Source organism: Xenopus laevis, chromosome 1L, assembly GCF_017654675.1.
Source record: "Xenopus laevis strain J_2021 chromosome 1L, Xenopus_laevis_v10.1, whole genome shotgun sequence".
Taxonomy (NCBI): Eukaryota; Metazoa; Chordata; class Amphibia; order Anura; family Pipidae; genus Xenopus; species Xenopus laevis.
This window is the reverse complement of record NC_054371.1, coordinates 117,970,690-117,985,650: the sequence shown is the minus strand read 5'-3', so window position 1 is coordinate 117,985,650 and position 14,961 is coordinate 117,970,690. Positions and strand designations below refer to the sequence as shown.

The following is a 14,961-nucleotide window of genomic DNA, read 5'->3' as shown; positions in this document are numbered from 1 at the left end:
TGCTTATGTGTTTGTGTATATACATTTCTTAGTTACACAGTCTAACAGTAACTAACTCTCTCCTGTAAAATCATGTTTTTAAAATAAATAAATAGCCTTACTGGGGAAATGAATGAGAACTAAAGGGCCAATATTTGTGCCAAAACTATGTGGAAATAATAATAATAAACGATATGATCTTATTTAAACATTACAATGCTTATTTGCCCCCTGAAAGAAAAGGAGCACTTATAATGGCACGACTAGACGCTGCTACTTACTGTTCCTTTTATTTTGGCTTTAATTCACTTTAGTATATTCCCCACATCTACACTGGCAGAAGCTCTGTCACATATTCGGTTGCTCTCTCTTCTTGCTTTGGATGTTGCCATGCACCCTCCAGGGTTCACATTTCATAGAAAATATCTAAGTCGCTTAGAATGCAATTGTGTAATAATGATATGTTCTAAAGAGACGTGAGATGTCATTACATGGTTCTCTACACAATCATAAGATGAAAAATACTTATACAAACCAGAACAGATCTCCCACAACCAGTAGGTTATAAATGTGTGTGTGTGTGTGTATATGTGTGTGTATATATATACGCTTGAGAAAGGGAAAGGAGTATTCCCGAAACGTCGCGTGAGTGCCACAATGCTGGTTTATGATATGGACTCATACAGATAAGTTGCTTATTCAGTGAACTGTGCGGTGTTTTTTCATACTCTTTTAAGGAGCGAATAAAGGCTATGTTTTAAAATTGAAGCTTATTTTCTGAAGGTGTGCAACGCTGTTGGATTTCTATATGCATTTGGGCGGACTAACTCACCACCGCTTTGGGTTTGCACCCTAACAATCATTTTTTGTCACTTGGAGATTGGTGCATCACAATACGTTGGACTATATATATATATATATATATATATATACCGCTTAGATGGTGCACACAGAGCACAAAATGGGTGCCTAGGTGCTGGAGCATTACATCATAATATCAAAACAGCAAACAGTCCGCACTCATCGGTCTTGGTGAAAAAATGGAATAAAGTACACCCATTTTTTCACCAAGACCTATGAGTGCGGACTGTTTGCTGTTTTGATATATAATATGTGTGTTACAACTTCCCATACAATGCCGCTGCATTTAGAATTTGTGTACTTATAGGTAGGATTATTTTTCTATATGAGCAAGCAATTTTTTTTTGAGCTAAAAATGTGGTTGTACTGCAGATTGTGATACTGAATTAAAATTCACCCAAGCTTTTAACAACATGATTGCAAGATAGAAATGGGTGACAGTAATTTAAGTTCTGCTTTTTAACAGCTCCGTAAAACTTGCTGACAAACACACCCATCACACTTTGTTTCACATGCCTGCCTTCTCATGCTCCATAGCTGTAATACAGAATTTGGTATTGGTTGCTAGAATTGATATATAATTGATATGTAGTATGAATGCTACAAAATGTCAACCAAAACAAATGTATTTTCAGTGTGTGATGCAAATCCTAAAGAAAGTCTTGCAAATCACAAAGGCAAATGTGCAGAACAAGGAAGTGTTCTTTGATTTGGTTGTGCTTAAGGCTGATAAGGCCTTAGTTTCATAAAGCAGGCAAAGTTAAGGGTGGAGCATGAATGCATGTATGTCCATGACATGCCACAAGTTCTGTTTTTTTTCTTATTCATCTTCTCTTCCGCCTTCAGTGTGCTGGCTAGACACAGTCAGGTCTGAGCAGGTATTAACCTGGAGTAGCTGAGGTATTTGTAAAGTGTTAATGCAAGTTATTTAGTCTTCACATTGCCTGCAAAGAACCAAAACATTTGGGGATTTTTAAGGAGTTTTTGCTGCATGTGAATTGCATATGTTAAGAAAAAATAACACCCCTGTTGAAATGACCCTGTTCGTCATAGGCTAGTGGGAGGAATTAGTCATGTTTAAAACTGTGCCCATCAAAGTCTTGCATGTATAGAATTTTCTGTCTGTAAAAGACCTAAGCTTCTGTCATAATAACTTAGCCTCAATAACTTTTTGTACGTGGCAAAGTAAGAAAAAAAAAAAAAAAACTTGTTTCCTGCATACATATTCCGCTACATAAATGATTTGTTACATTTCAAGGAAAAGACATTTATACGAAGATTGCAGATATTTTGAAGGAAATGTTTAGTTCTGTAGGGATGTTTGCAGTGCATGTTATGCATTTTATCTCTTTCTATTTTCAGATAAATAATGCAAAGCACAGCACTAAACTTATTGTTTACACCTGTTTAAATACCGTGTACTTACTGCAGACTGGAAGCTGGTGAAGCGATATGACAAAACTTACTGAAAGCAAACTTTGATTGTCATACTTTTCCCTTGTTTCATTTATTTGTATATTTATTTGCAGTTGTCTTAATTTATTAACAACCCATGTGATTTCCATGCCAAATCTACCCAAATGGATTCTAAACACACCTTTCTTTTATTAATAGGTGTCCTATTCAATTTGTAGAGATAAAATAATATAAAACAAAGCTGTTGAATATGTATATTTTTATTCTTAAGTTAAAAGCTCAAACTTGACCTACACAATGCATTATTTAAATTAGTAGTTATATGGCACACTGTGTGTTTGTATTAATGGCCATGGATTAAATTCCCATGTCACTGGGCAGGCAGACAGGCTAGATTTTGACCAGTAAATGTATTGCTACATACAACAGCCAGCTTCAGCATTTTCTCTGCTGGAGGAGAAAATGCATTGTGTGACCAGATCCAGGTATCCAGTCCTTTAATGCTTCAAATGCTTATATATTATATGGGTGTTGTGAAGTTGCATGGTACAAAATTTGTTCAGTCCAGTAACCCACATCAGTGAATCAGAATTTTCATTAATTATTAATACATCACAAGACCAGTGTTGGACTGAGATGTCCAGGGCTCACTGGTGCTGCCACCTCAGGGCTTTCCATCCCATTCTCAAACGATTCCCTCCACTTTTCAAAACCTGCTGCCAGCCTCCAACCTACACCCCTCATGTGTGCTGTACCTTTTGACCCTTCCAGCCATGTTTGGGGGTGAGGGATGGATCACCCAAAGCAGGAAGTGGTCCTGGGTTGGCAAAGCCCACTGGGTTTTTTACTGGTGTCCCAGCCCAGTTTGACACTGCATAAGACATTGACTTTAAATAGTTAAAGTCATTTAAAAAAATCTTTGTATACACATAAAAAAGAACCAGTGATCTGGGTGCTCAAGCTCCAAGCATGTACAATGCAATTGCTTGCATTTAATTTCAAATCAAAAAGCCAAATTAGAACTTGCCAACAGATGCCCCAGGTAGCCCTTAGCCCACAGTAGGAGGAGAAACGCAAACATTCAAAATAGGAATCTCTGCCATACCACTGACCACTAATATTTACTGGCCTTGCTGTTAGGATAATCAATTTTTAGTGGTTGCTATTAGTTACACGGTTAGGGCAGATGTTGCCTGTGTTATCACATAACTCCTTTTGTCAACCCCTCTGGTGGTGGTATAATTAGGCATGCATAAAAAGTAATGATCAGCACTAAAGTATGTCCAGTAAGCATCTGTGTCTTCACTGAGCATATGCCCTGTGTTCATAGCAGGAAGAATGTAAAACAACGCCAGAGTTAAAAGGAGCGATAAGGGGCAATTTTGGAGCCACAGATATTCAGTTGTCATGGGGCAGCTGCATCTCTTGACTGGTATGCGGTGTTTTATGGTGCTATTGCACTTATTGCTGACACCGTGCATAGACTGACTTAGTGGAGCACATCAGCTTCTCTCTGGCAGCTGGCCTAAGCATAACAGTAGTAGTTGACTTGTTTTATTTGATTTACCAGCAATTCTTGTTGCTGGCAAAAGTTGTGTCTGTCTTGCAAATCAGCTATAATAAAAGGTTTGCCAAAGTAGTAGTATAGGTATGGGACCTGTTATCCAGAATTCTTGGACCTGGCATTTCCCGGGTAACAGATCTTTCTGTAATTTGGATCTTCATACCTTAAGTCTACTAGAAAATCATGTAAACATTAAATAAACCCAATAGGCTGGTTCTGCTTCCAATAAGGATTCATTATTTCTTAGTTTGGATCAAGTAAAATGTATTTTTATTATTACAGAGAAAAAGGAAATTATTTAAAAAAAATTGGATTGTAATGGAGTATATGGGAGATGGCCTTTCTGTAATTCAGAGCTTTCTGGATATTGGGTTTCCGGATAACCGATCCCATACCTGTATTAAAGGATATGTCAACTTTGCAATTGCTTAACGCAGTTACAGTATGTGCAGCATTCACATCTAAGATTTCTTATTTAGCTTGCTTAAAGGAATTGTTCAGTGTAAAATAAAAACTGGGTAAATAGATAGACTGTGCAAAACAAAAAATATTTCTAATATAGTTAGTTATCCAAAAATGTAATGTAAAAAGGCTGGAGTGCCTGGATGTCTAACATAATAGCCAGAACACTACTTCCTGCTTTTCAGCTCTCTTGGTTTACACTGACTGGTTACCAGGCAGTGACCAATCAGAGACTTGAGGGGGCCACATGGGTCATATCTGTTGCTTTTGAATCTGAGCTGAATGCTGAGGATCAATTGCAAACTCACTGAACAGATATGCCCAATGTGGCCCCCCCTTCAAGTCGCTGACTAGCTCAGAGTTATAGAGCTGAAAAGCAGGAAGTTGTGTTCTGGCTGTTATGTTACACACCCAGTCACTCCAGCCTTTATACATTACATTTTTGGCTAACTAACTCTATATTATTTTGCACAGCCTATCTATTTACACAGTTTTTATTTTCACACAGAACTGTTCCTTTAATATCTTTCCAATACGCTAAAGTAATTTTAAAGATTTTTTTTATGAATAGGTTTTAAATAACATTACTAGGCTTGCATCTTCTGATAAGCTGATTTACTTTCATTGTTAAGCATTCAAAATCTTTAAACATAAGTCAAAGGCATGATGTCTAGTGTTGACTCCTACAACACCAGACATCTGATAACTGATCACTACTAACTAAGCTGGCATGCAATTTGCAATTGTATGGGCCTAATGTGGTGCCCTTTCTGACTGATATGGGATTTGGCACCTGTAAGATATTGTTTGTGCAATGCAGAAAAAGTAACAAATCCCTGCATTGGGACATGGACGTGGTCCATGGTTGTAAGGATGTTCTTGTAACCTTGCAAGTTAATTGGTTATGACTTTCACATACTTTGTTATTGGACAGGATGAGCCCGCCATCTAAAAACCTTTTGCATAAAATAACAAGTTATTTGTAAATGTAGTTGCAATTGTAAACAGTACTTTGGTTTCCCCTTTTTTTTCTCTAGGTCTGACTTGAAAAAATGTGGTAGAAATCAGTTCTTCTCTAGCCCTTTTAATCAGCTGGCTTCTGCTATATTGTTTCAGGAGTCAGAGCCCGGAGTTCATAGAATATAAATGGCCAAGGAAAGATGTATGGAAAGGAAGCTCTCTTAAAATGGTGTTTCCTCCCCCCCCCCCAACGCATTTTGGAAGTGCAAAGATTCTGTACATTCACAGGCTGCTCTCTATCACTGTTAAATGATAGGTCAAGCCTCAAAATATTTAACAGTGAGTTACAAGGAACCTGGCTTATAGCCTAGGAGCTCTTTGTAAATATTTTCAATGTTGATTGCATTAGGTGATTTCTTTAGACTTGTACTTATGTCATCAGTTGCATAGTGTCCTTCTGAGATAAAGGATGCCCTTTGGGTATGTCTTGTCCTAAATTTAGTCTTCTGCCCACCAGTGATGGGGGTTGTTTAAAGCAGAACTGTGTTTAATTGCTTTTGCTTATTTTTCCTGTCTGACTTCTTTAGTCCAGAGACCCCTCTGTTTGCCTGCAAGCAAAATATACAGCTTTTGACTAGACTTTTGCTTTTATTACTTTTTTATGCATTAGCAACTTAAGAATTTTGTCCTTTGAGAGGCTTACTTTTGTCTAATTATTTGAATTTACTTAAGATTTCTTTCTTTTTTATTGTACCTTGTTCTGCCTATTTTTAAAATGCTAGGGCAAATTAAAAGTGACATAAATGCCTTTATAGTTCTATCAAAAATTGTATTTATACTCTAAAACATTTTACATATTAAAGAACTAAAACAGCTAAAAATGGTTGCTACAAAATAGAATTTTTTTAATATAGGAAGATGTTTTAGATTATACTTTTATACTGGACTTGAGTTTGTTGCTTTACCAGCACTTTCAGATTGAAAAATGTATTATATATATTCTGGGGCAGACAAATGTTTACCCTATACATCTATTCTCTTACACAAAATGACTCTCACACAGACTCACACAAACTCATGCACACAAAAATGATCATGCTTGTATACTGTATGTAATATTGTTGATTAAACCTGTTACCATTGTTTCTGAGAGTTAATTGCATTTTGTTAAATATGCTACTGTTCCCAATGGAGTATGCAAATGAGGTACAACTGGTAGCTCTGTTGAGGAAGAGTATGGTAGCTTGCACTCATACAGAAACGTGTAAAATGTTGGGGCCTTTGGGAATATCATTGAGAGATAAAAGTGAATAAAGTAAACCATTCCTATAAATAGTTTATTTTAACACCTACGTTGATAAAAATGATCTTGCCTAAAATGGATTATAAATGTTCAATTTAAAGCTAAAAAAATGAGTCTGATGGAAAATATTTCAATCCTACATAAGTTGACAACAGTTTTGCACACTAGTGCAAATGAAAGTTGAAAAGAAGTTATTTTCCCAGATTTTTGTAAATCTGTCCTTTTGGCTTGCAATAATGAAAATTTGCTAAATTTCATACTTGTTTAAAAAAAAAAAAAAAAAATACACATCGGTTTTCTTCGTAGGGCTTTTGCGCTCAGTCCATGAATATTAACTCAGGCCCATTGCACCTTATAATGCAATTATGCAGAGTAAATGAATTATTATCTGCAACTGTATTAAGGGAATTACCATTTCCTAGCTTAACTGGTCCTTTAAATGACAGTAACTGGATAGCAGCACCCAGTTATACATATAAGCATTGATGCAGATGGCTCAGCCCAAAATGCTTAATGATGATAAAGATTAAAGGTATACTGTCATGGGAAAAAATGTTTTCTTCAAAATGAATCAGTTAATAGTTGCAGCAGAATTCTGCACCGAAATACGTTTCTCAAAAGAGCAAACAGATTTTTTTATATTTAATTTTGGAATCTGACATGGGGCTTGACATATTGTCAGTTTTCCAGCTGCCTCCAGTCATGTGACTTGTGCTCTGATATACTTGTCACTCTTTACTTCTGTACTGCAAGTTGGAGTGATATCACCCCTCCCTTCCCCCCCCCCAACAGCCTAACATAATAACAATAGGAGATAACAGATAACAAGATAACAGCTGCCTGGTTGATCTAAGAACAGCACTCAATAGAAAAATCCAGGTCCCATTGCAACACATTCAGTTACATTGAGTAGGCAAAATGACCTGAGATGGCTGCCTACACATATTACAGCTAAAAAAATACACTTGCTGGTTCAGGAAGGAAGGTTTATATTGTAGAGTGAAATATTTGCAGTGTAAACAGTACAATTTAAATATACAGCCAACTACTAATGTGCTTTACAAACTAGAAGTCACTAGAATTTTAAGATATAGTGTATTACAATCTTATAGCCCCTTTAATGTACACACATTAATTAAATGTTGATTTCATGTCATTTTGTGATTTCTACAACATGGGTGACACACATAAGAAAACTCTTCCTAAATGTATTTACTGGTTTAATTTGTACTGTAAAGGGGCAGTTCAGTTTCAAAATAAGTGTGAGGTAGACTGGTATTCTGAGGCAATTTACTCTTGGTTTTAATTTTTTGTTGGGTTTTGAACTATTAGGGGGGTGGCAGACGGTAAATTAGTCACCCAGCAACAAATCTTCTCTACTGCCGGTGACTATTCTCCCCGAAATGCCTGATGCGGAAATCCGAAGCGATACATATGCCATCCTGCCGGCTATTTATATTCTTGCGAGCGGGGTGGCATACGTATCGATTTGGATTTCCAAAGTCGCCTTAAGTTTTCTCGTGAGGCGACTTTGGGCTACTTCGGAAATCCAAAGCGATTCGTATGCGATCCCACCAGCGATTCATATTCTTGCCGGAGGGAATGCATTTGGGGAGATCAGTTGCCCGCAGTAGAGAAGATTCCTTCATAGACCCCTCCTCCCCCAGCCTAAGTGTTACCCCAGGCAAATGCCCCTAAGTCTTTACTTACCCCTCTGTGCAGATTCTGTCCAGCAGAGTTCACAGGCGCTATCTTCTTCACTTCGGGAAGTAAGTGCTGTATCTGCGCATGCGCAGTTGGAGCAATTTTCTGGTTCGCGACAACTGTGCATGCGCCGAAACTCACGAAAATTACCGAAGTGGCCGAAAATGGCGCCCGTGAATTCCACTGGACAGAATCTGCACAGAGTTGTAAGTAAAGATTTAGGGGTATTTGGCCGGGGTAACACTTAGGCTGGGGGTGGAGGGGGGGGGGGGTCTATGTAGGGTATGCTATAAGCATCAATATAGAAACCAAACGGACATCCACACAGTTGACCTGCAATTAGTGCGTGGAACAGTTCCCTTTTTCAAGCAATCTCTTTTATCACTTTTAGGTAATTGCTCCCAAAACATGTGAGATGCACCAGTAAAAGAAAGTTGCAGTTTAACATTGGTTTTCTATACCTACCTATTTAAATTGTGCACATTGCGGATGGTAAGCTTATTGAAGCCTATGGATAAAGGACTAACCTGTTACCACTACCCACAAATTGTCTCAAATCTTATTAATTGTCTCAAGTCTTCATGCTAAAAATGTATTTTAAGTCCCTTTTAGTTGAGCCTACAAACTACACTTTACGTATAACTTGTAGAATTGAATTTAAAGTTAAAAGAGCCTGTTTAACAGCACATTGAACAATGCAGATCAATGTTGTAAAACTAATTGGGCAATGTTAGAATTTACAGATGCAGTATAAATGTCTCTAAACTGGTGCTACATTTCTGATACACTCCTTGTTTTACAGCTTTTGTGAAACTACTCTGCTACAAATAGAAAAAAGCTGTTACAGTACAAATGCTGTATATGAACTACAGAGCAGGAAACTCACAATCTAATATTGATAGAACCAGGCAGAAATGCATGGTATTCAGCAACACATGCTTTATTATTCGGCTTTTATTTTTTAACCTTTTGTAAAGTCATATCTTACAAATACCAATGTATATTTTATGCTGCTGAATTTAGGTATATCCACTCTGCATTTCATCTGTTTCTTATGCAAATACTTGTCTTATCAAACTGATTAGATTTTAAACTCAGAGCTTAGTCATGCTTATGTTAGGGAAAACACCTGTCATTTGACAATATAGAAGCCATTACTGGGTCCACAATAAGTAAGCAAAGGCTGCATTGCTGCGTGTGGTTTTGTTTCATTCTTTATTTCTTTTTTGGTTTCAAGACCAAACTATAATTTTTTTTTCTTAAATTTTATCCCAAGGTTTTTTGTTTTATTTTGAATGTGGCAAAAGTCTAGCGTTGAATCCATGGTTTCATGCTCTGTGTTTAAAAATTGCATAACTAGGCGCAAACCATTACTGCTAGTTATCACATTAATAAGTGTGTTTCTATTTAGCTTTCTTAACGTTGTTAAAAGAAATGCTTCAATAAATTATCATCCATATAGTCGATCACTACAGCTTAGTTTGTACTTGATCTGATGGACAAAAAAGGATATTAATTTCTAAAAAATAGATGCTAAATGTTTCCTTTTAAATCCCTTTATAAAAAATTTAAATTGTCCTTGTACTTTTCCCCTGAAACTTGGAATTGGATAGTATATAGGAATTATTTCCCCATATGGAGATAAAGCATATTTACTAAGCAGTAACAGGCATGGCACACAGAGCAGTTTTCAGCCTAAAAGAATCTCAATTTCCACAAAAATTAACTACCCACCAAGCTGGGGAAAAAGGTGACAAAACACCTAGAATTGGCCCATGTGCCATTATCTACATTGATATATGCAAGCCTCAAATCATTGAGCTTACCAAAATATGTTATACTATAAAGTATACAGTAAAATGCATATACAGTAAAATATTCATTAAAGGACCAACAGAATGTTTGTTTTTCAAAATGTATATTAACCCTAGAAGGTCGTGGGTGATCTCATTCACTCTTGGCAATTTAAGGTTTAGGATATTATAGGCAGCAATAGTCTTGCAGGAAGAAAATGAAGGGCAAGCAGGCAGCAGGACTCTTCTGTCATAACTGCTTTCGGCATCCTCCTATTGTAAAGATTTAGCCATTGTTATGAGAGATCATATAGTGAGGTATATATGTCTAGCCATTCGATTCAGTGGAGTGGACAAAATAATGTTGGTAGACATGACTTCAATTTCTTGAAATCAGGTCAGCAGTAGAGGACTTCACTAATATTGTCCCAACAGGACATGTAATAATTAAGTAAATGTGATAAAGGAAATAAGTAAAGGCTAGGAAACTGTAACTTCCATGCAATGCTAGATGAGGAGAACATTAGTGTTCAGATTTTGTAATAGCATTAGGAGTCCTTGCTAAGGGGCCACTATGCATTTAAAGGGGTTGATCTCCTTACAAGACTTTTGTTTAGCTCAGTTGTTTTCAAATAGTTCACCAGAAATAAGGACTTTTTTTCAGTTACTTTCTATTTGTGACCATTTTTCTATGAAGGTTTTAAAGGGATGATTCACCTTTAACTTAACTTTTAGTATGTTATAGAATGGCTAATTCTAAGCAACTTTTCAACTGGCTTTCATTTTTTTGTTTTTTCATTTTGTATTTGACTTTTTCTTCTGTCGCTTTCCAGTTTCCAAAATCGGGGTCACTGACCCAATCTGAAAACAAATGCTCTGTAAGGCTACATATTTATAGCTCTTGCCAGTAACGTAACTAGAGGGAGACGGGCCCTGGCGCGGGACGTGCAGCCGGGCCCCCGCCCCCTCCATACGTCATTTCCTGCCGCCGGAGTCAGTGGCACGCAAGCTGCCGGGGGCCCTGAGGGGGTGTGGGCCCTGGCCCAATCGCACCCCCTGCTCCCCTGGTAGTTACGCCACTGACTCTTGCTACTTTTGATTACTCATCTTTCTATTCAGGGCCTCTCTTATTCATATTCCAGTCTCTTACTCATATTAATGCATGGTTGCTATGGTAATTTTGACCCTAGCAACCAGATTGCTGAAACTGAAAACTTGAGAGCTGCTGAAAAAAGCGCTAAATAACTCAAAACAACCAATAATGAAAAATCAAAACCAATTGCAAATTGGCTCAGAATATCTCTCTAAGTCAGTGATCCCCAACCAGTAGCTCGCGAGCAACATGTTGCTCTCCAACCCCTTGAATGTTGCTCTCTGTGTCCTCAGAGCAGATGCTTATTTTTGAATTCCAGGCTTGGAAGCAAGTTTTAATTGCATAAAAACTAAGCATAGTACCAAGTAGAGCCTCTTGTAGGCTTCCAGTCCACATAGGGGCTACCAAATAGCCAATCACAGCCCTTATTTGGCACCCCATGGGACTATTTTATGCTTGTGTTGCTCTCCATCTCTTTTTACATTTGAATGTGGCTCACGGGTAAAAAAAGGTTGGGGACCCCTGCTCTAAGTCATACTAAAAGTTAATTTAAAGGTGAACAACCCCTTTAAGTTAAAGTTTTACCTTTTTATATGGTAAGTAAGCCTTTTTTGTAAAATCCCCCTAAGATTACTCTAAACTTCCCCTAGAATAACATAAATGTATCCCTGCATTGGGTCTTATTTGGCTTCTAAATTACAAGTAGCTCTTCTAGCTACTTCCTTGTTTAACTTGAAGCTCCTTTTTCTTTCGGACCTATCCTTATCGCTTCGATTATGAGGACCTTAAAGGGGTAGTTCACCTTCCATACACTTTTTCAGTTCAGTTGTTTTCAGATTGTTTACCAGAAAAAAATACTTTTTTCGGTTACTTTCCATGTTTTATTTTTTACCGTTTTTTCAGAATCTAAGTATAAAGTTTAATGTTCCTGTCTCTGGTGTTTGAGTCTGGCAGGTCAGTAATTCAGGTGCAGATTCTGAACTGTTACAATTTTTGCAACATTTAGTTAATACATTTCTCTGAAGCATCTCTGGAGTATTAGCAACTGTTGTATCAATTCTAACGGCTGCCTTTAATGAAACCCAGGGATTCTGCTCAGGAGGGACAAAGATAAGAAATGTATCAACTAAATGTATCAATTTAGAACAGTTTACAGCAGTGATCCCCAACCAGTAGCTCGTGAGCAACATGTTGCTATCCAACCCCTTTGATGTTGCTCCGCAAAGCAGATGTTTATTTTTGAATTTCAAGCTTGAAAGCAAGTTTTAATTGCATAAAAACTAAGTATAGTGCTAAGTAGAGCCTCTTGTAGGCTGCCAGTCCACATAGGGGCTACCAAATAGGCAACCACAGCCCTTATTTGGCACTCGGGACTTTTTCATGCTTGTGTTGCTCCCCAACTCTTTTTACATTTGAATGTGGCTCACAGGTAAAAAAGGTTGGGTCCCCTGGTTTACAGGGTCGGCGAACCCCCCTCCCAGAGCTGCTTTAGAAGGTGAAAAATGACACTTTACACTTCAATATTAGAAAAACAGTCACTCATGGAAAATAGAAAGTAATTGGAAAAAGTCTTTATTTCTGGTAAATTATCTGACACCAGTAGTTCTGCAGTAAAAACTGTAAACCCGGTAAAACTTGATTAAAACTGTTTTGACTTACAGATAAGCAGATGTCCATTATGCAGGGGCTTTATCTGTGCAGTGGTAATCTGAATAACTATCAAGAACCCAGACGTTTTAGGGCAATAACACACGGTGCGTTTTGTCACCCACATTCTGCTGTAGCTGCAAAACACCCTCCTATACCCTGCTATAGACAATACAGAAAATTGTTGCTTACTGAAATTGTGTAATTGCTAAAAAAATATAGCTCATTACTAGAATAGCACCATGTGTCATTGCCTTAAAATGCTGAAGAGATAAAAATATAGATTAATTAAAACAAAAGACGCACACACCCTATCACTGAAGGCTTGTTGAAAAACATTCTTTATTAAACGTTTTGTCTAAGGATATTGTCATACTGTAGGTTTCATGCACATCTAAATGTTTTTTCTTTTTTTTTGATGAGTCACCTGTCAGTTTAAAAGTCCATTTTCCCTGTGGCATTTTAGTAGTTTGTTTAAATACCTGGCAGCAATATCACAGCCCCCACTTTATGAGGCAAGGTAGAATTATGACTCATGGTAAAACTGCCCCAGTGCACCATAAGAATTAGCTAACCAGATGGGCGGAGATTCCACAGTAGCCAAGTACTTGGTATGCATGTAATGTGGGCTTAAAAATGAATTTTTTTGTTCCAGGGATAAACTAATGTAGAGTGCATTAAAATAACTGATACTTCCAAAAAGAGTAGTTTTGAGAGTTCATGTAATAGACATGCTCAATAGAAGTGGTGTCATTTTTTTTTCTAAATAATTAATATATTAATAGTCAAACAATCGCCAGCCTTCCCTGGTATGCATTGCATTTTACACTGATTAGTTTGGCTTGCCAAATCCATTATGGTTTGGTCTAAATGTTTTTTAATTAAATTTTTCTTTCATATTCAATATACTGATCTTAATTGTTTTATTTTTTTAGCGGGGATCTGACGAGCTTCTTTCTTCTGGTATCGCTAACGGGCCTTTTACCATGAGCCATTCCACTCCAGCTACAGGTACAGTGAGACAGTCTCTGAGTCAGCATGCTATGCTTTGCTGGTCTCTAGCTTACTACACAATTTCCATACAATTTCATTACGGGCATAGAAACTCTCCAGATTCAGTGTACTGACAATGTTTTCAATTTCTTTCTGTTTTGTGTGTTTTCTCTCTCTTGCTCTAGTTTATTTGACATTTTCTGTTGTAAAGGTATGCCTGGTATAAGAACCTCTGTTTTAGGCATTGTTATGCTATGACTTCCTTAATAGTGATGTGCGGGCTGGCCCGATACCCGCCAGACCCACAGGTCAGGCGGGTTCAGCCCGACCTTGCACCCCCTTTTTGCACAGTCAGCTTCTGACTAACAGCTTTCTTTTTTATAGACACGTGCCTGATCACCCCGTCCCTTTTGTGACATCATGGACGACTCAGCGTGGGTCTATAAATGGAAAACGGGCTTTGGCGGGCACCGGTGGAGGGAGGGCAGGTTAGGGTCGGGTGCGGGTTAGGTTTTTACCCGACCTACACATCGCTATTCCTTAAGTGTTTCACATTTATGGGAACCCTGTATAATCATTGGCAATGGCTCTATGTATTAAGAATTGGTTACTAGCCAAGAAATTAAATTTTTCCACAGTCCTTAGATGTTGTAGCTAAATACAATTGGTTTAAGATGCTTCATTGAAAGGTGACTACAATATAAAATGGCCACACTTCTGTTTTATGTCTAACACGGGGTTCTAAAAGAGAACTAAACCTGAATAGCTAATATTGATAGAAATGACATATTTGATATACTGAGCTGAATGCATCAACCTAATGGTTCAACAATTCTATAGCAGCAATGATCCAGGCCTTCAGAAGTTTCAGTGACACGCACATGCTCAGGGGCAGATTTAATATGTAGTGTAAAAAAACTACCCAATTCTCCACAGATTGATATACGTCACCGCATAAAAAACCAGCATACTTTTTTTATGTTTTTTTGTAGAGTGATTACTGCTGGAACTTACTTACAAAGGTCTGAAGTGGTGTAGAATAATGGCTTCAAATCTGGCATTCGCACAGTGTAAAATAAAACACACCTTGGTAAATTGTCCTTTTTTTCACAGCTTTTAACACCATTTTTTCACAAAATTTCATTTTACACAGCATAATAAATAGGCCCATTAGTGTGCTCTGAGC

At 37.5% G+C, this 14,961-nt stretch overlaps 1 protein-coding gene across 5 annotated transcripts in view; it reads left to right on the top strand.

Moving 5' to 3' along the window:
* ptbp3.L (polypyrimidine tract binding protein 3 L homeolog) overlaps window positions 1–14,961 on the top strand; it is a 98,710-nt gene that overhangs the window by 45,032 nt on the left and 38,717 nt on the right. For 3 of the 5 annotated variants that reach the window (XM_018256397.2, XM_018256391.2, XM_018256402.2), the window contains exon 2: window positions 13,718–13,793. The exons of the other annotated variants lie outside the window; for them this stretch is intronic. In XM_018256397.2, coding sequence (XP_018111886.1) covers window positions 13,769–13,793 — 25 coding nt within the window. In that variant the 5' untranslated portion in view covers window positions 13,718–13,768. The remainder of the gene's footprint in view (window positions 1–13,717; window positions 13,794–14,961) is intronic. 5 annotated transcript variants of the gene reach the window in all.